This window comes from Balaenoptera borealis, assembly GCF_965194805.1.
Source record: "Balaenoptera borealis genome assembly, chromosome: 3".
Taxonomy (NCBI): Eukaryota; Metazoa; Chordata; class Mammalia; order Artiodactyla; family Balaenopteridae; genus Balaenoptera; species Balaenoptera borealis.
In genome coordinates this window covers 171447157-171472966 of record NC_138866.1, presented here as the reverse complement: position 1 = coordinate 171472966, position 25810 = coordinate 171447157, and the positions used below count along the sequence as shown (strand labels likewise).

At 35.8% G+C, this 25810-nt stretch overlaps 1 protein-coding gene and 1 long non-coding RNA gene across 2 annotated transcripts in view; one reads left to right on the top strand and one right to left on the bottom strand.

The window, feature by feature from the left end:
* Window positions 1-25810, top strand: part of DNAJC1 (DnaJ heat shock protein family (Hsp40) member C1) — a 380649-nt gene that overhangs the window by 293997 nt on the left and 60842 nt on the right. The window contains exon 8 of the mRNA XM_082385490.1: window positions 3271-3434. Within this exon, the coding sequence (XP_082241616.1) occupies window positions 3271-3434 (164 nt within the window). The remainder of the gene's footprint in view (window positions 1-3270; window positions 3435-25810) is intronic.
* Window positions 3443-25810, bottom strand: part of LOC309625711 — a 63628-nt gene continuing 41260 nt past the window's right edge. The window contains exon 4 of the long non-coding RNA XR_014242685.1: window positions 3443-3721. This is a non-coding gene — a long non-coding RNA (uncharacterized lncRNA). The remainder of the gene's footprint in view (window positions 3722-25810) is intronic.

Sequence of the window (25810 nt, the reverse complement as noted above, 5' to 3'; positions counted from 1 at the left end):
TTTATTTCTTCATGTGTATTATTGCTTGTCAAACCATTTTTATATGGCTGCGTTAAAATCCTAGTCACATAATTTGGGTATCTGTTTCATCTGTTGGCATCTGTTGATTATCTTTTTCATTCAAATTGAGATATTCTTGGTTCTTGGTATGATGAGTGATTTTTTTTTTTAATTAAAACTTGGACATTTCAGGTATTATAAGACTCTGGATCTTATTTAAATCCTCTCTTTTACCTGGTGTTCTCTAACAAAGCCTAGCAGTGGAAAGGGGAGGGTTGCTGCCCTGTTACAGTCAGGTAGGAGTGGAATTCCAGGTTCCCTTCATGACATGTATTACAGCTGAGGGGGAGGCTGGTTGTGAATCCTTTCAGCGTTGGGTGGGTGTGGGTGCTCCTGCTTGCCAGTAGGTCTCCACTTACCCCAGCCTGGCTGGGATAAGCAAGAATGTCTACTTACTGCTCGCCACCTGGCCTCCCCTGACATTGCGGGGGGTGCCTCAGCTGGACAGTTGTGAAAGCCCTGATTGCCCTCTAGGCTTCCTCTGAAACCACCCTGGCAGGGAGGAGGAGGGACACCTCATTATCCCTGGGTGGATTTGGAAACCCAGACTACCAACTTAGTCTCTGCTGTTTCCACATGGGAAGGGGGATCCCCATCACCTCTCAGCAGACATGAAAGCTTGGCTTCTTACACAGCCTTCTCCCACATCACCCTGAGATTGGGGTGCCTCATTACAGCCTCACTATGGCAGAAGTCTAGGCTTCCCACTAGCCTTTGCTGGCATGGGGGTGGGGTGTGGCCACAGTTTTTTCTGTGTTGTTTGCCTGAAGTAGATCGGTTATTATCTAAAAGTTTATCTTGATATGCTGCTGCTTTTCTGGTCCTTTTGGCTGGAAAGAGAAAGCTTTTTAAATTTTTTATTATTACCGTTATTATTTCTGTGCCTTTCAGTGGTTTTGGGTTGCAAGCTTCTCTGGGACCAAGTCTGGGATATATGAGGCTGTAAGAAACCCAGGGAAGTTACCACCTTGGTGCTCACTGGGTCCTGCCATTCCTAGTTGGTCTGTCTTCTCTCCAACATTCAGATTATTCTTCTGTTTGTTTCATATATAACATTTAGAATTTTTAGTTTTTCTTAGTGGGAGGACTATGAAAAAGTACTTCTTCATTTTTCCGGGAGTGGAAGTTTTGTATTATTTTTTTAAAGTGATTTTTTTAAATGCATATTTTAAAAGATTCAAATACTTGCAATTGTGATCAACACCCCAGAAATAAACCAAATTTATTTGCTTCCTTTTTATAACTGATTCTCTATAAGCAACCAAAATTAGTAGCGATGAGATACGTTCTAGTTTATGTGTATTTTCCCTTAGCAATAATTTGTTGCTCAAAATAAAGAAATTGTGAAAAATTGAGTAATATGACCGACTTCATAAGGAATCTTTTTTTTTTTTAATTTATCTTTGGCTGCATTGGGTCTTCGTTGCTGCGTGTGGGCTTCCTCTAGTTGCAGCGAGCAGGGCTGTACTTTGTTGCGGTGCGCGGGCTTCCCATTGTGGTGGCTTCTTTTGTTGCGGAGCACGGGCTCTAGGTGCGCAGGCTTCAGTACTTGTGGCGCATGGGCTTAGTTGCTCTGCGGCATGTGGGATCTTCCTGGACCAGGGCTCAAACCCGTATCCCCTGCATTGGCAGGCGGATTCTTAACCACTGCACCACCAGGGAAGTCCCCATAAGGAGTCATTTATACGGTTTCTTGCTCTTTTCTGAAAAACAATTTTGAAAAACAAGAAAACCTGGCCTTCTATTTGGGCTCATATTGTACTCTGGTGACACTATGTTTTTATACTTTTAAATTAGACTCATATGTCATTTAAGTTACTAATTTCCTATTTTGGTATTAAGGTGTTTTGGTTTTTTTTTAAGTCACCATTTCAAAAGTCTGGATGTATAAAGTTACTGAAGCAGTACAGGATAAAATATGGTATTAGATACCATGTAATTTCTAGAAAGGTAACAGCCTTGTTAAGTAGAACTGTTCCCATAACACTGTATTCTTAATGCACATTATTTTTGGCCATTTTTCTCTATTGGGCTGCCAATCCTCTTGTCAGTTTACAATATCTCTTTATGTATTCTATATATCAGTCTTCTGTTTGTACTCTGAACTGTAGATGATCTTTCCAAATCTGTTATTTCTCTCTTGATTTGTTTATTCTGTCTTTTATCTTTTTTTTTTTTTATAGCATTTGGGTTTTCAGTCTTAGTTAAGATTTTGTCTTCCTTTAAATAGTACAGGTAGTATTTTAGATTTCTTTTTGCAAGATTTTTATTGTTTTGGTTTTTAAAGTCAAGTCTCTTATCCAACTGGGATTGATTTTGGTATATATTGTAAGGTTGTGTCCAATTTTCTTTCAAATGGGTATTCATTTGTGACAGCATCATTTAATAAATCCTTTTCCCACTGAACTGAAATGTTTATGAATTCTCTGTTCTATTCTAGGAATTTGTCTCTTCATATGCCAATATCATATTAATTTTTTTACGTTAGCATTATAACACATACACACACACAGGATGGAGAAGATATGGTTATAAGGATGGATGAGTTTGACAGTAGTAATCAAGAGTGAAGTTGCTTCTCAGTGTTAACTCTCTAATCAGAAAGGGATTTAATGGAGAGGCCAATTGATAAATTGATAAGTATCTATTGATAACTACCCTTGATGTTGCCAGATTATATTTTGCATTTGTAAAATATTGAAAAGATGAATGTATACCATTAAGAGCTAATTTTCTGCCAAGTAGTATGTTAGGGGATATATAATTCTCCTCACATCAACTTTATGAGGTTAGATATAGCTCCCTTTTACAGAAGAGAAAATGGACACTTGTTCTAAGGGTTAAGTTACTTGCCCAGTATTGTGCAACTATTAGATAGTAAAGGTAGGATTAAAACACTAATGACCAGGCTCTTTGCACTATGCCATAATGAAATGTTGCATGAACAGTACCTTGAACACTAAAGATATATACAAATTGATATGATGGTTATATCATAATCATCTATCATTAGCACCTGTGAGTTTTATTTTAAAACAATGCAGTGGATAGGGCACAATAAAACTTACAGCTAACTATTTATAGCAAAGCAATTCTATTTTGATGAAAGAACAATATATATTTATGTGTTCTTTCAAGAATCGTCTATGAATAAAATGTTAGAAGCTATTATGTTATTGATTTGTTCTTTTAAACATTTTTTTTTTTTAGAGCAGAAGAAAGTTAAAATAAAAAAACCAAAACCTGAATTTCCTGTATATACGCCTTTAGAAAGTACATATATTCAATCTTATGATCATGGAACTTCTATAGAAGAAATTGAGGAACAAATGGATGATTGGCTGGAAAACAGGAACAGAACACAGAAAAAACAGGTAAATTTTTAAAATTTTGTTTTAATTGAGTAAAATACATACTGAAAAGTACATAAAATATAGATATACAGCTCAGTAAACTATCACATGGTAAATCAAGTTAACCATTGCCAAGATCAAGAAATAGAACATTGCCAGTGTCCAGAAGCCACACTCATGCTTCGTCCTGGTCACTACCTTTCTTTTCTTCTACAAAGATGATTATCCTGACTTCTAACCATAGATTAGTTTTTCCTGCTGTTTGAAGTTTATAACTGGAATCGTCCTGTCTTAGTCCTTTCAGGCTGCTGCAACAAAAATATAATAGACTGGGTGGTTTAAACAACAAACATTTATTTCTCACAGTTCTGAAGATTGGGAAGTTCAAGATCAAGACACCAGCAGATTCGGTGTCTGGTGAGGGCCCTCTTCCTATTCATAGACAGCAGTCTTCTTGCTGTGTCCTCACATGGTGGAAGACGTGAGAGAGCTCTCTGGGGTCTCTTTCATAAGGGCACTAATCCCATTCATGAGGGCTCCAACCTCATGACCTAATGAACCCCCAAAGGCCCCACCCCTGCTACCATCACATTGGGGGTTAGGATTGCAACATATGGATGGGGGAGTGGACACAGACATTCAGTCCATAACACATTCCATATGTACTATTTTGCATCTGCTTTCCTCTATTCCTATAGTATTTGTGATAGTTATTCATTATTGTGTGTAGCAGTAATTTGTTCATTTTCATTGCTGTATAATCCATTTAGAAATATAGCACAATTTATTTTTGTTGGAGATTGATGTTGTTTCCAGTTTTTGACTATAATGAGTAAGTTTCCTTTGCACACTATTGTACTTTCAGTACACGTATGTGTAAATTTCTATTTTTGGAGTTAAGTTGCAGGGTCAGTTTTAGTAAATAATTCTGAATAGCTTTTTTATTTTTAATGTTTATATCAATTTATAGCTCAGCAACAGGATCTGAAAACTTCAATTACTTTACATCCTTGCCAACACTGGGTCAAGTCTTTTATGTTTTTAACCATAGAGTTAGGTGTGTAGTTATATTTAATTATGGTTTAATTTGCATAACCTTTGATGAGTAAGTTTAAACACTTTTTCTTATGTTTATTGGACACTGATATTCTCTTATGTGAAATGCCTTTTCAAGTCTTTTTTTTTATTGGGTTGCCTGTGTTTTTTCATACTGATTTGTAAAGAGGTTTTTAATGTATTTCAGAAGTGAATCTTTGCACATGTTTTCTCCCACTTTGGCTTGCCTTTTCATTCTCTTAATGGTGTCTTTTGATGACCAGAGTTATTAATTTCAGTCATCAGTCTTTTCCTTTCCTTTATTTGATGTTTGTGTTGTGTTTAAGAAATCTTTTCCCACTTTGCAGTCATAAAGATATTTCCAAATTTTTCTAAAAGCTTTAATGTTCTACTTTTTACATTTAGATTCATAATCCCCTGGACTATATATTTGTGTTTATTGTAAAGTAATGATCAAGTTTAATATTTTTTCAAAAGTTTTCCAACCCAATTGACCCAATACCAGTTAAAGAAAAGACTGCTTCCTACAGCTCTGCAAATGCCACCTTTATTATAGAACAAGTGTCCATAACCATGTGGTCTGTTTCTAGACTTTCTGCTTTGTTCCATTAATCTATTTCTCCATGCTTGTGCTGATACCACACAATCTTAATTACTGTAGCTGTGTACTAGATATCTGGTATAATAATTTTCTAACTTAGTTTTCCTCCTATAAGATTGCCACTTTACATTCACATATAAATTTTTAAAGTAACTTGCAATTTTCCACAGATTATTCAGCTGAGACATTCAATTGGGATTACATTGAATATATAGATTAATTTTGGAAGAACTGGCATCCAGACAGTATTGACTCTACAACCCATGAATAAATCCATTCATATAAGTCTTTAAAAAAATTTTTTTTAATGTGTCACAGGTTTTTGTGTGTATATACTGCACGTTTAAAAAAAAAATTTATTCCTAGTCATTTAGTGTTTTTAGATGACATTATATATGATACTGTTTTTTTAAACTTCACTTTCCAATTATATTTGCTATATAGAAATACAGTTGATTTTTGTATAATAACCTTGTATCCTGCAACCTTGCTAAATTTATTTTTTAATTTTAATAGTTTCTCTGAGTATTACACTTTTTTTTTCTTTTGTGCTAAGGATCTCTAGTACATGTAGAATAAAAGTGATATAATAAGTATCTTTGTTTCATTTCCAATCTCAAAAAAGCTTTCTTTATTAAAAGTTTTATTTCATTATTAAAATTATATATTCTTTTATTGTTTAACTGTTAAATGTGATATATGCTGTAGGCTTTCTATAACATTTTTTACTAAGACACACTTCACATAACATAAAGTTCACCATTTAAAAGTGCACACAGTTCAGTGGTTGTAGTCTATTCACTATGTTGTGCCACCATCACCACTATCTAATTCAAGAAGATTTTCATCACACCAAAAAAATAAATAAATAACCCTCTACTTGTTAGCAGTTAGCTCCAATTCTCCTCTCTCCCCTTCCCTGGCAACTGCTTATCTACTTTCTGTTTATGGATTTGCCTGTTCTAGACATTTCACATAATTGGTATCATACAGTATGTGGCTTTTTGTGTTTTGCTTGGCATAAAGTATTCAAGGTTGTGTTATTTAACAGTACTTCATTTCTTCTTATGGCTAAATAATATTCCATCATATGGATATATCACATACTGTTTATCCATTCTTCAGCTAATGGTTTAGTTTGATTCCACTTTGGGACTATGATAAAAATGCTATGAACATTCACATACAGGTCTTTATTCAGACATATATTTTGTGGTTTCTCTAGGGATTACATTAACATCTTAATTTATAACAATCTAGTTAGGATTAATGCCAACTTAGTTTCAGTAGTGTTAAACTTTCCGCCGTATAATGTTATTGTCACAGATTAAATCTGTATATATTGTGTGCCTGTCAACTTAGATTTATAACTATTGCTTTATGCAGTTGTCTTTTAGTGAGATTAAAAAAGAAAAAGAATTACAAACAAAAATTACATTTATGCTGTTTTCTATATTTACCTGTGTCAATACAAAAACACCTATCCTGGTGTTTATTTCTTCATATGCCATTGAGTAACTGTCTAGTGTCCCTTCATTTCATTCTGAAGGAGTCCCTTTAAGCACTTGTAGGGCCAGACTGCTAGCAACAAACTCTCTCACTTTTTGTTTATCTGGGAATGTCAGAATTTTTCCTTCATTTTTGAAGGATAGTTTTGCCAGATAAATAATTTTGGTTTGACTGTTCTTTTCTTTCAGCACTTTGAGTACATCATCCCACTACCTTCTGGTTTCTGATTAGAAATCAGATGTTAATCTTATTGATGATCACTTGTACATGATGAGTTACTTGTCCTTTCCTGTTTTGAAGATTCTTTCTTTGTCTTTAGCTTTTGATCAGTTTGATTGTGATGTATGTAGATGTGGATTCCTGTGAGTTTATCCTTTTGGAGTTCATTGAGCTTCAAATTTTAGAAGTTTTGACCATTATTCTTCAAATATTCTCTTTCTTTCTCTCTCACCCCCCTTCCCCTTCCTCCTTTTGCCTTTCTGTTACTCGTATTAAGCATATGTTGATATGTTTAATGGTATCCCACAGGCCTCTGAGGCTTTGCTTATTTTTCTTTTTTTTTTTTTTTTTTCAGGAGGTAGATTCGAATCGCCTTTATTTTTTTTTTTTTCACACACACACACTGTATTTTATTTTTACAAGAGATAAATAGACTGACACCAAGCATTGTACATGGATGACCACAACAAAAGCAACAATGATTGCAATTACCAAACATGAAACACACTCATACTATGTGCTTATTTTTCTTAATTCTCTTTTCTTTCTGTTCTTCAGAACAGATAATCTCAGTGGGTTTATTTGTCAGTTTGCTGATTCTTTTTCTGCCTGTTCAAATCTGCTGTTGAGCCCCTCTAGTGAATTCTTAATTTGTTATTGTACTTTTCACCCTCAGAATTTCTATTTTATTCCTTTTAATAATTTCTACCTATTTATTGATTTATTCTCAACTAGGTGACACATTGTTCTCATACTTTCCTTTAGTTTTTTGAGCATGGTTTCCTTTAGCTTGTTGAATATTTAAAATAGCTGATTTAAAGCTTTTGCATAGAAATTCCAATGTCTGGTCTTCCTCAGGCACAGTTTCTATTTATTTTTTCCTTTATTTGGGCCATACTATATTGTTTCTTTGCAGGTATGGCAATTATCGTTGTTCCTGTTGAAGACTGGGTATTGTGGCTGTTATTAGTTGCAACTCTGAAAAAATCAGATTCTCTCCCCTTTCCAGGATTTATTGTTATGTTTGGCTTATTGTAGTTGTTGTTTGTTTACTGACTTTTCTGTACTAATTCTACAAACTCTGTTTCTTTTGTTTTGTGTAGCCACCGATGTCTCTATTCAGTTAGCTTAGTGATCAGCTAATAATTGGGCAGAGATTTCCTTGAATGCCTGGAGCCAACATTTCTTTCAGTCTTTGCCATGGGCTCTGTGTATGTGTTGGGGCTCAGCTTCCACACCCAGTCAGGCAGTTGACAATTCTGCCTTAGCTTTTACTTTCTGCTTCCAAAGAGCCTCAAGATCAACAGCAGGTGAGAACTTAAGTCCTTCTCAGGTCTTTTCTGACCATGCTCACAGCCTTGAGCATGCACGTGGCCTAGAGTCTCAGAGTATCTTATTCCTCAGCCTTTCTTCTCAAGCTTTTTGGTTAATCCGTTGTTTGCCCAGCTTTTTTCTGTTGCCTCAGGAAGCAGTGGCTAAGATACTAGACAGTAACCATTTTCCCAAAATGCCCCCAGGGAAGAGCTTTTAGCATTAGGCCAGTTTTCAGTTAGGCAAAATAAAGACAAGCCTTTTGATCGGTCTTCCAAGGAGCCACGAAACAGATCAAAACAAATGATTACAGTTCCTTGAAAATTAGTTCATTCTGCTCCCTCCACAATCAAGAATATGGTTGTTATTTTCATAGGTAGTGCTGAGCTGTGGAACAGGGAATAAGACTGGGGTAAGTTAATGTAGCACAAAGGTTGCTGTTCTTATCAAGAATCAGCTTTCTTTAGTACATGTTACCCATAGTACCGCACGCCTTTGATTAATTTCCAGAGTTTAGAAAAACTTGATTCTGATAGATTCTGACCATTTTTTTGTTGCTTTTATAAAGAGAGTAGATTTGGAGTTCCTTACTCTGCCATTTTTGTTAACGTCACACTGTGAATTTTAAAAATCAAAATTTCTTCCTAGATTTGCTAAGAATTTTTATTTATTAAAAATGAATGTTGTAAAATGTTATCAAATATTTTTTGTGTCAGTTATGATTATAGCTTTTTAACCTTTATTTTGTTAATGAGATGAATTATATAGATTGTTTCTCTGATATTAAACCACTTTGCTTTCTTAAACCCATTTGATTTGATATGATTTGATAGTACACAGAATTCTAATGTACCTTTAACCCAGTTTTCCCTGATAGTTATATCTTATGTAACTACAATACAATTTCAAAACCAGAAATTGACATTAAGTACAATGGCTGTGTATAGTTGTATGCCATTTTATCACATGTGTAGATTAATTTAACAACCACTGCAATAAAGATATAGAACTAGTCGAGGTACAGAACACAAATATATCACTCATGCTTCTTTATATTCACACCCATCACCTTCACACCATCCTTAACCTCTGACAACCATTAATTTATTCTTTCTCAAGAGTTTTGTCATTTTGAGAACATTATATAAACGGAATCATTCATTGTGTGACCTCTTGAGGTAGACATTTTTTAATGCCTTTTCATTTTTATTCCTTTCTTTTTTTTAGTGAGGTGTAATTGGCATATAACATATTAGTTTCATATTTACAACATGATTCGACTTTGTATGTATTTTTTTTTATAAATTTATTTTTATTTATTTATTTTTGGCTGTGTTGGGTCCTTGTTGCTGTGCGCGGGCTTTCTCTAGTTATGGTGAGTGGGGGCTACTCTTCATTGTGGTGCGCAGGGTTCTCGTTGCGGTGGCTTCTCTTGTTACGGAGCATGGGCTCTAGGCATGCGGGCTTCAGTAGTTGTGGCACACAGGCTCAGTAGTTGTGGTGTGCGGGCTCTAGAGTGCAGGCTCAGTAGTTGTGGCGCGTGGGCTTAGTTGTTCTGCGGCACGTGGGACCAGGGCTCAAACCCATGTCCCCTGAGTTGGCAGGCGGATTCTTAACCACTGCACCACCAGGGAAGTCCCTTGACTTTGTATGTATTGCAAAGGAATCACCACAGTAAGTATAGTTAACACCCATCACCACACATAGTTACAAAAATTTTTTTTGTGATGAGAACTTTTAAGATCTACTCTCCTAGCAACTTTCAAATATGCAGTACAGTGTTATTAAGTATAGTCACCATGCTGTACATGACATCCGCATGACTTATTTATTCGTACCCTTTCACCCGTTTCATCCACCCCTCACTGCCACAGCCACACCTCTTATAAAAACCAGTCTGGGCCTTCCCTGGTGGCGCAGTGGTTAGGAATCCACCTGCCAATGCAGGGGACAGGGGTTCCAGCCCTGGTCCAGGAAGATCCCACGTGCTGCGGAGCAACTAAGCCTATGCGCCACAACTACTGAGCCTGTGCTCTAGAGCCCGTGAGCCACAACTACGGAAGCCCGCGTGCCTAGAGCCCGTGCTCCGCAACAAGAGAAGCCACTGCAGTGAGAAGCCTGCGCACCACAACAAAGAGTAGCCCCCGCTCACCGCAACTAGAGAAAGCCCGCGCGCAGCAATGAAGACTCTACACAGCCAAAAATAAAAACAAATAAATAAGTAAAGTTATAAAAAAAAGAAAAAAAACAGTCTTTTCTCTTATTTTTGAGCTTAGTTTTTATGGTTTTTGTTTGTTTTTGTTAAGATTCCTCTAAAAAAGTGAGATCATCTGGTATTTGTCTTTCTCTACCTGATTTATTTTACTTAGCATAATGCCCTCAAGGTCCATCCATGTTGTCACAAATGGTACGATTTCCTTCTTTTTATGGCTGAATAATATTCCTGTGTGTGTCTGTGGATGTGTGTGTCACATTTTCTATATCCATTCATCCATCAAAGGACACTGAAGTCCTTTCCATATCTTGGCTATTGTAAATAGTCTGCAGCAAACATTGGGGTGCATATATCTTTTCAAATTACTGTTTTCACTTTCTTTGGATAAATACCCAGAAGTGGAACTTCTAGATCATATCGTAGTTCTATTTTTAATTTTTTGAGGAATCTCTGTACTGATTTCCTTAGTGGTTGGACCAGTATACATTCCCACCAACAGTGCATAAGAGTTCCCTTTTCTCCATATCCCTGCCACCACTTGTTATTTCTTGTCTTTTTGGTAATAGCCATTCTGACAAGTGTGAGATGATATCTCATTATGGTTTTGATTTGCATTTCCCTGTTGATTAGTGATGCTGAGCATCTTTTCATGTGTTCAGTGTGATGTTAGCTTTGGGCTTGTCACATACGGCCTTTATTATGTTGTGGTGCATTCCCTCTATACACACTTTGTTGAGAGATTTTACCATAAATGAATGTTTTTGTCCAGTTTTGTCAAATGCATCTATTCAGATGATCATGTGCTTAATCACCATACATCTGTGAGTTTTGCTTTCTTCTTGTAGTTGATTTCTAACGTCAATACCATTGTGGTAGGAAAAGGTGCTTGATATGATTTCAATCTTCTTAAATTTAGGACTTGTTTTGTGGGCTAATTAACATCTCGTCTATCCTGGAGATCCATGTGTACTTGAGAAGAATGTGTATTCTGTTGCTTTTGGATGGAATGTCCTGTATATGTTATTAATTCAATCTGGTCTAACATGTCATTTAAGGCTAGTCTTCCGTATTGATTTTCTGTCTGGATGATCTACCCATTGATACAAGTGGGGTATTAATGTTTCCTACTATTATTGTATTGCTGTCTATTTTTCCCTTTATTCTGTTAATATTTGCTTTATAGATTTAGGTGCTCAGCTTGACTTTTTTTTTTTACTCATATTATGCCCTTAAGATACCTCCAAGTGTTTGAGTGTATCAGTAGTTTGTTTCTTTTTATCACTGAATAATAATCCATAGTGGGTTAGTTTGCATGATTTAACATATTATGTATATAGGAGCATACAGTGCATACTCTGTTTTGAGATTTATTCATGTTTCTATAGTTTTCCCTTTTTAGTGCCAAGTAGTATTCTATTGTATGGGTACACTACAGTTTTTAAAATTTATTAGTTGATAGACATTTGATTTGTTTCTAGTTTCTGGCCATTATAAATGAGTCTTCTATGAAGATTCATTGTACATGTCTTTGTGTGGACTTATGCCTTCATTTCTCTTGGGTAAATACCATGTAGTAAAATGACTGGAAGGTGTGATGTGTGTATATCTAAATATTTTAAAAGTTGCCAAACTGATTTCCAGAGTGGCTATTAATTTTACATTCCCACCAGCAATGTGTAAGAGTTGCAGTTGCTCCACATCTTGGCCAACCTTTGCTGTTAACACTCTTTTTGCCATTCTAGTGGATGTGTAGGACTATCTCATTGTGATTCTAATTTGCAGTTCTCTAATGATTAATAATGCTGAGCATCTTTTTATCTGTTTATTTTCCATTAGAATATCTTTTTTATGAAGTCTCTCTTGAAATCTATGGCCCATGCTTGTCTTATTATTGAGTTTAAAGTTCTCTACATATTTTGAACACTTTTGTCACCTATATGTTTTGCAAATATCTTCTTGTTTATAACTTGCTTTTTTTAATATATAAATTATTTATTTGTTTTTGGCTGCGTTGGGTCATCGTTGCTGCGCGCGGGCTTTCTCTAGTTGTGGCGAACGGGGGCTAGTCTTCGTTGCGGCACGTGGGCTTCTCATTGTGGTGGCTTTTCTTGCTGCGGAGCATGGGCTCTAGGTGCATAGGCTTCACTAGTTGTAGCTCATGGGCTCAATAGTTGTGGCGCATGGGCTTAGTTGCTCCATGGCATGTGGGATCTTCCTGGACCAGGGATCGAACCTGTGTCCCCTGCGTTGGCAGGTGGATTCTTAACCACTGTGCCACCAGGGAAGCACCCTAACTTGCTTTTTATTTTAGTAATAGTGTCTTTTGAAGAGCAAAAGTTTTAAATTCAGATGTTCAGTTTATTAAATATTTTCTTTTATACTAAATTCTTTTTCTGTCCAAATTAAGAAGTCTTTACCAAACCCAAAGTTACTGAGAGTTTCTTCCATGTTTCCATTTAGAAGTTTTACAATTTTAGCTCTTAAATTTAGGTCTGTGAGATTTCAAGTTAATTTTTGTATATAGTGGGAGGTAAGCATTGAGGTGGTTTTTGTTTGTTTGACATTCAGCTATCCAGTAGCCCCATTTGTTAAAAAGGTTATACTTTTCCCATTCAGTTGGCATGGGACCTTTGTTGAAAATAATTGACTGTGTATGTGTTGGTTTATTACTGGGCTCTCTATTCTGTTTTTTAATCTGTATGTCTATATTTACACCAATACAATTTGTCTTGATAATAAGCTATATAATAAACCTTGAAATCAGATAGTATAAATCCTCCCACTGTTATCTTCTTTTCAAAATTGTATTGGCTATTCTAGTTCTTTACATTTCTTTATAAAATTTAAAATCAAGTTGTCAATTTGTACAAAAGATTCTGCTGGAATTTTTATTGCAGTTGAATTGATCTGTAGATAAATTTGGGGAGATTTCGCATCGTAACAATAGTGAGGTTTTTTTTTTTTTTTTTTTTGCTGTCTTGGGTCTTTGTTGCTGCAAACGGGCTTTCTCTAGTTGCGGCGAGCAGGGGCTACTCTTTGTTGCAGTGCGTGGGCTTCTTGTTGAGGTGGCTTCTCTTGTTGCGGAGCACAGGCTCTAGAGCGCAGGCTCAGTAGTTGTGGCGCACGGGCTTAGTTGCTCCGCAGCATGTGGGATATTCCCGGACCAGGGCTCGAACCCATGTACGCTGCATTGGCAGGTGGATTCTTAACCACTGCGCCACCAGGGAAGTCCCAGTATTGAGTCTTTTGATCCATTAACATGGTATATCTCTTATTTTATTTAAGTCTCCTTTAATTTCTCTTAGGAACATATTTTGTCAAATTTATACGTAAATATTTCATATTTTATACTATTCTGAATTGTATTTTTAATTTCAGTTTCTGATGTGAGTATATCGAAATACAATTAATTTTTGTATATTAGCCTTTTATCCTGTAACTTTGCTATACTCACTTATTAGTCCTAGTAGCTTTCATGAAGGATAGGCCTACAATTTTGTTATATTTTAATGTTTTTGTGTCCTCTTCATATCAGGTAATACTGGCCTCATAGAATGCATTGGGAAGTGTTCCTTCCTCTTCTCTTTTCTACAAGCATTTGTGTGGAATTCCATCTATTTTTTTCTTAAGGTAGCTTTGGCTGTTTTTCTTTTTGAAGGGATTTGACTGTTTTATCCAAATTGTTGAATATACTGGAATAAGTTGTTTATAATATTCCCTTATTATCATTTTAATATCTGTTGTGATGTCTCTTTCATTTCTGATATTGGTAATTTGTGTCTTCTGTTTTATTTTTGGTCAGGGTCTCTAGAAGTACATCCATTTTACTGATTTTCTTTAGAAATCAGCTTTTGGTTTCATTGATTTTCCTCTGTTGTTTTTTAGTCTGTGTTCATTGATTTCCGCTATTAATTTTTTCCTGTCTTCTACTTATTTGGGGTTTAATTTGCTCTTTTTCTAGTTTCTTAAGGTGGATGTTTAGGTCATTGATTTGAGAACTTCCTTCTTTTCTAAGTATTAATGCTGTAAGTTTTTTCTGAACACTGAATTATTTAAATGTGGAGCTTTATATTCGGTATTTTTAATATTTATATATTTGTATTTTAGCTGTATCCCACAAATTTTGATATTATGTATTCATTTTCATTCAGTTCAAAACAGTCTAATTTTCCTTGTGATTTCCTCTTCAACTCATGTTTATTTTCCTAAAAGATAGGTATTTTCCAGATATCTTTCTGTTACTGCCTTCCGTTTGTATATAGTTCTTTTATTATTTACGTCTACCATTTTAGGAATTTGGGATGAGCATTTAATTCATCTATATTTAGTATAATTAGTGATATTTTGGGGTTCAAATTTATCATCTTAGTATTTGCTTTCTATTTGTCCCTCTTTATCTGTTTCCTCTCTTGCTTTCTTTTGGATTAATTTTTAATTTCCATTTCTCCCTTCTATAAACTTGATGTCATTATACACTCTTTTAGTCTTCCTTTTGTGGATAATATGAAGTATTCAATATGCCTCTTATTATAGTCTTGCATGAGTTTCTGTTGCTACTCCCCAGACAATAAAATGACCTTTGACCCTTTACTTCATCTATTTTTTTGTGTGTATTTTGTGTGTTATGTGTTGAGCTGTGTCCCCCTAAAATTTATATGTTAAAGCCCTAACTCCCAGTACCTGAGAAAGTGACATTTGTAAATAAGGTCATTGCATATGTAAGTAGTTCAAATGAAGTCATACATGAGTTTTTTGTGTGTAGAACTGTGTGATGATACAGCATTTCATTTCCTGGATTCCTTTGTTTCAAAGCTTGTATTCTTTTCTCATTAGAATTTTTACCTATGGTTTCTTTGGTTGAACTGACTGTAGAAATGTGCACACATTATACTCTCAGTAGATACTTGTTAAATTGATCAAGTGTTCAGAGTAATTTATCATGGTGACTTCTGCTGAGAGACCATAATAATGGGGGGAGTGGGAGACAAAATACTGGATTCTTAAGATTTGAAGACCTAAGTTCTAGTTTTAGCATCACTGTTTATTACCTATATGATCCGGGTTTTTGTTTTCTTATTACTTAACACCATACAAAGAGTGTGAAATTATCTGCTCTTTCTACCTTAGAGATAAAAGTATGTATGTTAAAACATTTTGTAAACTGAGAAACCCTAAACCAAAATTTTCCTTTTATTCTAGCCTTCTTTGGGATCTTCCTGTCATTTTCAAAGTTTTCATCTACATTAAAATTTTTCTTTTGTCCTTTTATTAGTAGAAACCAAATGAAGAGAAACATATGTCCCAGTTGACCTCTCTGCTGTTTGTATTAAGAAGTTGACTAACTTTGTTCAAGAGCTTCTCCAATAATCTCCCTAACTAGTTTTTGTTTCGTCCAGTATATATTTGGAAAGGTTTTAAGTACCATGTTTGTAAACTCTCACAAAATATTGCTGTAAAATGATGTAATGGAGAGATGAACTTCTAGGAAAGGTTACCCTGGGCATATGACATGGTGGCAAATGACCGTAGACAGAGGCTATACCTCTGTATAGCTCATATAGACAAATTGCATAAGGAAAATACCATAGCAGAAAGCTAGCTGTTGACTTTACTGATAATTCCATGTCAAATAGGGGAAATACAAATTTTTATCATTATCATCATCATTCTTGACATCTTATGTCAGATATTGTCCTATGTCCTACTGAACATTGAGTTGCTCATTTAACTCTCACAAGAACCCTGGTAACATTTTTTCCATTTTGCAAGGGGTGTTTGATTATCAGGGGCACTGTACAATATTTAGGTCTGTCATAGGCAATTGCTGTTTTTTAGGGTAAAAACATTCAAATATCAGGAATTTTACATGGCTCAACCAGTGTAAGTACATTAGGCATGAATCCATCTATGGAATTTCTTAACCTTCTTAAGCTCTTGAAAGGGTCAAACACAGGTAATTTCTCCCAGAATTTGCCACAGCTTTCATTAGTGGCAGTGCCTGTAGCACTTTAAAGCAATAAGTAAAAGATGACAAATATCCAAATAGTAGGAATATTACATAAAAAGTGAAATATAAAAAGTTATTTCTGATTATAATTGCCCGACATTATAAGTTAAGTTGGTGATAGTCTTTTTTTTTTTCAATTTCTGAAACAATGTAGTTTTTTAAGTCCAATGAGCAGATGTCAAACATTTTTTGTGCGAAAACAATCCATGTATATGATTAATAAAAGTGAGGTTTTAATGAGTCATTGGTAAGTCAAACAAAATAATTTTCTACCATAAATACTATAACAAATAAACTCTTCTAAAATAAAATAGTTTCTTCTTTTTCCCTCTGGTGACCTAGTGGTAATGTTCTGCAGTGTTTTATGTAGGAGACTTGGATTTCATTCCTGTTCTCGTTATCTCTCTCCCTGGGGCTGCAATGAATAAAATAAGAAATAAAATCACTATCCTGCATCCTTATTGCCATAGGCTGTACCCATGTCAGATTTCATAAACTAAGCTAGATGGGGCCTGATTAGTATTGGGATGGAAGACCTCAGAACAAAGTCTGTGGAACACACATCTTCCATACAGCCAGTATTTCATCTTCCTTGAACCCTTGTCTTACAGTCATTATTGCACTTTCCTCTTTACTCTTTGATTGATTTACTTGCTGTAGGAAAAAAGAAAAGAAAAGGTCTTTAAAGTAAATGCATTTCTAGTAATTTAAATCAATGAATTTATTTATTTTCCCTTTTCAAACTTGAAAGACTATTTAGTTTGAAAGGTGTTTGGCTGTATTCTTGAAAAGACAGTATTCCAACCAGCAATGTGTTTTATTGTCTAAAAATTTACTATCTCAGGGACTTCTCATTTTATTTATCTCTGTAAAGTGTTCTTTGTTTCTATTTGTTTTGAGAGATAGTGTTGCCCTTGTTTTATAAAAAATATACAACACATGAAATTATTTTTTAAAACACATATGTAATTATGTGAAGATTCAAAACTTAGAATTGTTTTCTTGTTCGCTTTAAAACCTAGATTATCTACATACTCTGTAACTTTAAATTTTAATTTAAAAAACCTCAAATACCAGTAATTTAAATCAATTAGATCTTTGTGTAGGTGTATATATAAAATATAATGCATATAATTCAGTTAAAAATGCACTTGTGTTTTAACCATGAATGGACCCAATCTACCTATAGCTGTTCCTCCCAAAACACACACAAACACACCTTGCATAATTACAGGTGGTACATATGCATGCATATGCAGACACACACTCAAACATTGGCGTACCTAAGTTCTCTAACACACTGGTTTTCTTTTCTTCTCTCTTTCCACCTCCGTCCCTCCCTCCCTCCCTCCCTTCCTTCCTTCCTAGTGACATTTTACACATAACCTCAATATATGAAAGACAGCTACAAAAGGCTGAGCTTCTCTGGTTAATGTCAAAATGAGGGAGGCTAGAGTCCCATCCATATGGCCTCTTCCTCACCCCATGAGGCAAGGCATCTTGGAAAAACCCTAACGTTCTAAGAAACATGGCTGCCCTCCTCAGTTTCACATTATTCCATATACACAAAAACTTAATGTTTTGAAAGAGTTATGGTGAGTACAGAAAAGTGAGTAAACAAAAACAACAGAAACAAAATCAGATTATTGTCAGAAAAGAGATACTTGAGTAGGTGTGTGAATGTAAACAGGAGAAAGTTATTTAAGTGGAAAAGAAGGGCATGTATCTTCATCAGGAAAACAACTTCCAGAATGCTGTTCCTATTTAAAAATGTTGATGGTAACACTTAGAGCTGTGAGCATGGGCCTGCGAAGTATTCAACAATGACTCTTGGTGGTTTCTTATTCTGCCCTTATGCCACATCCTCTTCATTTCTGTTTAGAATGACGCCAAACCAAAATTAAACCCCCAAAGTCATAGCAGTCAAAGATGGGTGGCATATTTTTCTTTATAAAATAAAAAGTCATTTATTTATATCCTGGAGTACTCCAGGGTTGATCTAATTTATATTTTAGTAGCATTTAAGATAATATTCCCTATTTGTCATCAATGATTTTTCAGGAAGTAGTTTTTCAAGTATTTCACAGTGTTACTGCTTTTAAACCAGCCATCCTTATAAATATTTTTAGAATACCCCATGGTACTGGTAGGTTGGTGAATTTTTAAAAATTGATTCTTTGGAGGGAAAAAAGAAGCCTCAATTTGTAGCATTTGCCAATTTTACTGGTAATTTACTCTCGTCATGGCTGATTTGAAATTATCAACATGAAGTCACTGAAAGTGGAGTTGGGAAGAGATGTGGAGCAGTAGTTTACCATTCTGTAATATTTCCATCAGGTAGATACACTAGGTGTGAATATCCTCAAAGGCATACATAATAATAAAATGTAAAATAGGAAGCAATGAGTTTTGACTATTACCTTTTTTAGTATAATTTAATTAAAAGTTTATATAATTTAATTTTTAATAATGGATACGTTTAATAACTGGCTCACACAGTTCCTGAAACGTTGGCAATTGGCTCTCATGAGCTGGTTTAAGTGGGCTCCAGCACACCACTGTCCTTGGGAAAACTCCATTTTTTTACCTTTTACTGTATGTCTGATTCAGCCATCCTTCATCTGTCTCCGAGATTCACTACAGTTATGCAAATTATTTGACTATTGGTATTTAGGGGATATATAGAGGATATAAATACCAGCCTGTTTTCTGCTTCTTTTTATCAGTTTGTCTCTATTATTAAGGCACCTATTATATTATCCTGAAGTCATTTAATTTGTTACCTTCCTGTTACTTGCCTAGCAAGATGACTTTAAACCATTCAAAATGATTATCTTTCCCATGTCTTAACAACAGAACCAAAAGAAGCGAGCCCTAAGTACATTGGAGTATTGGTGAGATTTTTTTGTTGCTAGATCATCACCTATCTAAAACTGCCTAGATAGATCTGTTTTATTTGTAAGAACAGGGTTTTCATTTTAAAAGCTTTTTAATGTAATTAGTTTGATAACAGCTGAAGTCTCCGGTGAAAGGTCCCAGTCTGTTACCCAGCGGTTAACTGTTTGTGTTCATCGTTGATAATAGCAGCTTGCCGCTGAATATTTTCATCATTCATTAGTTTACCCTTTAATAAAATTGTTTTACATACATTTTCTAAAGTGTATTATATTTTCAAAATAATTTGGCCATGGCCATATTAGATCTAGAATATCTGCCTTTTCCAGAAGATAAATTTGAACTTTGCCTGTTAGAAAATCTTATATTTTGCTGAATTGGCCCTTTGTAATAAAGCTGTTTCTCACTTAAGTAAAGCTTCAGGAAGAAAAGGAAAACTCTTTTTAAACATTGTCTCTGACTATTATAGAATGGATAGCAGAAAAGACATCCCAATGAATGTTTACTATATGGTGCTGTTAAAAGTGCATTTCGTGGTTTTCTTGATCATCAAGACAGAAAATGGCCAGTAGATTTGAGATCACGAAAAACTGAGATATTTATGTGTCTGGTAGTCTTATTTTGTTAAAATCCTGTTTTAAGTCTACTAAAATCACTTTCAACAAATATTAAACACATATATTTTGTAAGATTCTTTTAGAGGTATAACTTGTTTGATAACACTAGAGTACAAAAGATGTCAAATCTCTCAGTTTTTCCAAAGAAATTTCTGACTTTAAGCCCTTCCCCATCAGGGTCTGTGAGAAGTCCACTGTTAGTCATTCTTTGGGCCCTGGCCCCTTTCCCAGTTGTCTCTCCAAAAATAAGTCGCTCAGTCTGAGATTACTGCTTTGTTGATTATCTGAGAATGCCCTCTAATTCCTTGTCCTCCTGCTTTGGCCAGTGTGGTGTCTGTAGTCTCTGATACAGCAAGAGGCCCACTGGCAACTGCTGTCCTCATGCCGAGCTAACCAGGGGCCTCGCCACCACCGCTCTCAAGCTCGCCTCCAAGTGCAAGTATGTCATCGTATCCTGTTACCAATTTTAGGAACTCTTCTATCCCCCCCAGTTGTCTTGCTCTTTTCTTCAACGCTTCCGTTTGCACTCAGATTTTCTTTTCCACCCTCATCTCTTCACACACAGTTGGAGCCTAATGGCTTCGTTATGCACTGGATAGTTCTGAACTAGGACACATTTCTTTTAAGCAGTAAAAAGTAAACAATACAGCAGGTTTTTATATCCTGCTGTATTAAATTCTTAGTAACTTATCTTGTTATAGAAGTTTTCTCTGAGTGGGAAAAGAGAATGAATATCACAGTCTTCAGTTTTACAGACTAAGATAAAATGAAAGCACAACATAAGAAACTACTTTTGTGTGGGCACCAGATTTATATATCAGTTTGTGTATATCACATTCATGCATATATTCAAGTACATACGTGAGTAGACAACAAAGAATACTATGAGAATTAAATGAAACATACGTAAGAGTGGCAGACACATCGTAGCCCTTCAATAAAATTAATCTTAATTAGATAATTTTCTAAAAGAATTAATGGTTTTATGGTTCAGGTGGGTGATTACCAGCATGTGTTATTCTACTAATATTCTCTAACACTGTGTTTAGTTTCATAATGTCTTAAGACTTTTTCCTAGATAGCTGAGAAACTTTTTTTTAAACAGTCATTTATTTTGTGATGGCTGTTTGACTTTAACTTTTATTTATAAATTTATTTTCTTCTTAGAAACTTTCTACAGTGGCAACAGTTTACAGTCAGTTTGAAGAATGCTAAGATAATTGATAAGTCTTTACAGTGGGTCTTTCGTTAAGCCCAGGTACCTGATAATTAATGACTGCTACCACACCACCTGCTCTCTTCTGCCTTGAATCTTATCACATCCACGTTGCTTTGAAATCTGAGAATCCTTTCCACTTCCTGACAACTAATATGCTACTAGTTTTAGTCTGACATCATATTACTGATTAGCTGAGTACTATTTCCTTGTTTCTTTTTCTGTATCTCTAAATAAACCACTTTTGTCTTAGGATTATGATGTTATAGAAAAAATACTTAAATTTAAATTTTTTTTTTTGCAGAGGGAAGGAGATCATAGAAAAGATGAATCATAAAAGTAAAATTTTGATAATATTTAAAATATAATTAGGCATACCTATGGAGAGAGAGTTTTTAAAAATCCACATTTGTTTCTCATCTTCCTTTTATAATGTAAGGGTTTTTTTCTGTATTCTGTAGTATAGGATTTAGTTTTTGTGTTTTGTATTGTTTCCCTTGCATCCAGTCTCATTAATAATATAAGTAGGTATTTTTTAGGAATAAGCTGAGATATAATTCTTCTATTATAACTACCTGGTCACTTATGTTGTTCCTCTTCTCCACTATAAACCACCTGATGGTCGTGCTCATACCCTTTTCATTTTATATCCCCTGTAGTGTCTATAGGGTAAATATTAATTGAATTGAATTCACTTGTTGAATTAAACTGATCCCACTAATTTACTTCACTGCATTACTCAATACCATTACATGTTCTTATCCTTTGTGTGTTTATCTTTCAAAAGATAATCTTACTTCCATGAGATTAAAGTTCCTGGGAGTATCTCACTATATTCACCACTAGGAGTCACAGGGATAGGGCCAATTTATTTTGATACTGGATTAGATTCAAGTTTCTGGACCAGAAAAGCAGTTTTCCAGTGTCGTTCTTTTAAGAAGAGATAACTCTGGTACAACAGTATGGTTAGTATTGAGAAAATAATAACTTCCTCTACCTGAATAAAATGCCCACAAGGCCAGAGTGTGTTCCTGACTGCTAATTTATTCATTGGTTGCGTGGATCAGTTTATTCTCTCCCATGATAAAGGGTTACGTGTAGAAGACCCTTTATCAATATACCATGAAAATCACTTTCTCATGACTCAGAGATACTTAAAGTAGAGAGGAGAGTGAATTCTTGGAAGAAAGACATGTTGAGCAAAGACACAAAGGTAAGACATTTCAAAACATGTTCAGGATAAGATGGCAGACCATTGTGTCTGGCTTCCAGAACACAGTGGGAGTAGACTGTGACCTGAGGCTGGAAGGACAGGTAGGTAACAAAATACACAAGTTTTTGAATGCCAGGCTAAGAAGTTTACATTTTATATTTTAGGTAGTAGGGAATCTTTGGATTTTGAGCTGGAAGGAGTGAGGTGGTGATGTGCTCTGAGTTTTCTTTTTTTTTTTCTGGCCATGCCACGCGGCCTGTGGGATCTTAGTTCCCCAACCAAGGATTGAACCAGGGCCCAGCAGTGAAAGCTCCAAGTCCTAACCACTGGACTGCCAGGGGATTCCCAATGTGTTCTGTTTTAGAAAGACGACTCTAGCAGCAGTAGACTGAAACTGTGGAGTGAGAGTAGAAAGAAAAGAAATTCCAGAAATGATATGGAAATAAAGTTCAGATTTGCCTGTAATCATAGCTAACTAGTCAGTAGTGGAGCCAGGGCTTAAATGGTCTGTCTGACTCTAAAACCAATGCACTGTGCTCCCCTACAGTGTAAATGTGGTCACCCCTCAGTATTCCAAGGGGACTGGTTCCAGGACACCGCTCCCAACCCCAGGACACCCAAATCCACAGATGCTCAAGTCCCTTTATTTGTGTAGTATTTGCATATAACCTATGTACATCCTTCTGTATACTTCAATCTCTGGATTACTTATAATACCTAATACAATGTAAATGCTATGTAAATAGTTGTACCTACAATGTAAATGCTGTGTAAACAGTTGCTATCATGCAGCAAATTCAAGTTTTGTCTTTTTGGAACTTTGTAGAATTTTTTTTTCTGATTATTTTCAATCCGGAGTTGACTGAATCTGCACATGTGAAACCCACAGATACAGAGGGCCATCTGTATACTGTTATTATAATTATTTAAATGTCTGTTTATTAGGAGAGAGAACCATGACTTTTCATTTTTATGCCCCAGGGTCTTAGCACAGTGCCTAAAAAAACAGTGGGAACTTCATTAGTTCAATCGATAAACATTTATTGAGCACCTACTAGGCATTGTGCTAGGGTGTGCATATAATTCAGCTCTAGTAGATTACTACGAAGTAGTAATTTTATTTTACGAAGTAATTATAACCAATGTATGCATACACACCAATTTATGAGAGTTCCTGTTGTTCCATATCCCTGCCCACAGTTGGTATTTATGTCTTTTTTTCATTTTAGCTCTTCTAGTGGGTGGTATACCAATGTGGGTTTTTTAAACAATTTTTTTTAATTGAGGAGAAATTCACATAACATAAAATTAACCTTTTAAAAGTGAACTCTTCAGTAGCATTTACGTTCACATTGTTGTACAACCACCTCTGTCTGGCACCAAAACATTTCATCACCCCAAAAGGAAACTCTGTACCCATTAGGCAGTTGCTCCCTATTCCCTACCCCTGTCCCCACCAGCCTATAGCAACCAGTAATCTTCATTTTGTCTCTGTGGATGTACCTATTTTGAATATTTCTTTCTTTCTTTTTTTTATAAATTTATTTATTTTTATTGTTGGCTGTGTTGGGTCTTCGTTGCTGCGCGCGGGCTCTCTCTAGTTGCGGCCAGTGAGGGCTACTCTTCATTGCGGTGCGCAGGCTTCTCATTGTGGTTTCTTGTCTTGTTGCAGAGCACGGGCTCTAGGCACATGGGCTTCAATAGTTGTGGCATGCGGGCTCAGTAGTTGTGGCTCGCGGGCTCCAGAGCGCAGGCTCAGTAGTTGTGGCGCACGGGCTTAGTTGCTCCACGGCGTGTGGGATCTTCCCGGACCAGGGCTCGAACCCGTGTCCCCTGCATTGGCAGGTGGATTCTTGACCACTGCGCCACCAGGGAAGTCCCTGAATATTTCTTATAAATGGAATCATACAGTATGTGAACTTTTGTTTCTGGCTTCTTTCACTTAGCACGTTTTGATGTTCATCCACATTGTAGCATGTATCAGTCCTTTTTATGGGTGACTAACATTCCATTGTATGTGTATACCACAATTTGTTTATCCATTCTTCAACTGATGGATGTTTGGACTGATTCTACCTTTTGGATGCTGGGAGCAGTGCTGTAATGAACATGTGTGTACATGTATTTGTTTGAGTACCTGTTTTCAAATCCTTTGAGTACATACCTGAGTGGAATTGATGGGGATATATGATAATTCTATATTTAGCTTTTTGAGGAGCCCCTAATCTGTTTTCCATAGCAGCTGAACTCTTTTACCAGCAGTGTACAAGAATTTCATTTTTTCACATATCCTCATCAACACTTGTTATTTTCTGTTGTTGTTCCTGTTGTTGTTAAGCCATCCTAGGGTGTGAGGTGGTATCTCATAGTGGGTTTGACTTATAATGTTGAGCATCCTGTCATGTGCTTGTTAGCCATAAGTATCTTCTTTAGAGAAATGCTCTTTTTTTGAAGTGGGTTGTCTTTTTGTTATTAAGTTCATTGTATGTTCTGCATATTGGATATGTGATTTGCTTATCAGATATATGATGATGATTCACAAATATTTACTCCCATTCTGAGGTTTTCTTTTCACTTTCTTAAAAATGTCCTTTCGTGCACAAACTTTTACAATTTTGATGAAGTCCAATTTATCTACTTTTTCATTTGTGGCTTTTGGTACTATAGCTATGAATCCACTCTCAAGTTCTAGGTCTTGAACTTTACCCTTTTGCTTTCTTCCATGAATTTTATCGTTTTAGTTCTTATATTTAAATTTAAATTGTTGATCCATTTTGCATTAATTTTTTTGTATACTATTCAAATTCAGCTTCATTCTTTTACATATTATACATAATCTCAGCAGAATTTGTTGAAAAGACTTCCTTTTCCTATTAAATGGTCTTGGCACCCTGTCAAAAATCATTTGACCATATATGTGAGGGTTCATTTCTGGGCTGTCTGTTCTATTCCACTGGTCTGTATGTCTGTCTTTATGCCAGTACCACACTCTTGTTTTTTTAATTAATTTTTTTTTAATTTTATTTTTGGCTGCATTGGGTCTTAATTGCTGTGTGCGGGCTTTCTCTGGTTGCAGCGAGCGGGGGCTACTCTTCCTTGCGGTGCACAGGCTTCTCATTGCAGTGGCTTCTCTTGTTGCAGAGTACAGGCTCTAGGGCATGCGGGCTTCAGTTGTTGTGGCACGTGGGCTCAGTAGTTGTGGCTCCCGGGCTCTAGAGTGCAGGCTCAGTAGTTGTGGCGCACGGGCTTAGTTGCTCCGTGGCATGTGAGATCTTCTCAGACCAGGGATCAAGGCCCTGCAACATGTCCCCTGCATTGGCAGGCAGATTTTTAACCACTGCACCACCAGGGAAGTCCCCACACTCTTTTGATTACTGTAGCTTTGTAGTAAGTTTTGAAATAAGGAAGTGTGAATGCTCTAGCTTCTTGTCCTTTTCAAGATGGCTTTGGCTTTTGGGTTCACTTGAGATTCCATATGAATTTTATGGAGATAAGTTGCGGAGAGCAGGGGCTACTCTTCATTGTGGTGCACGGGCTT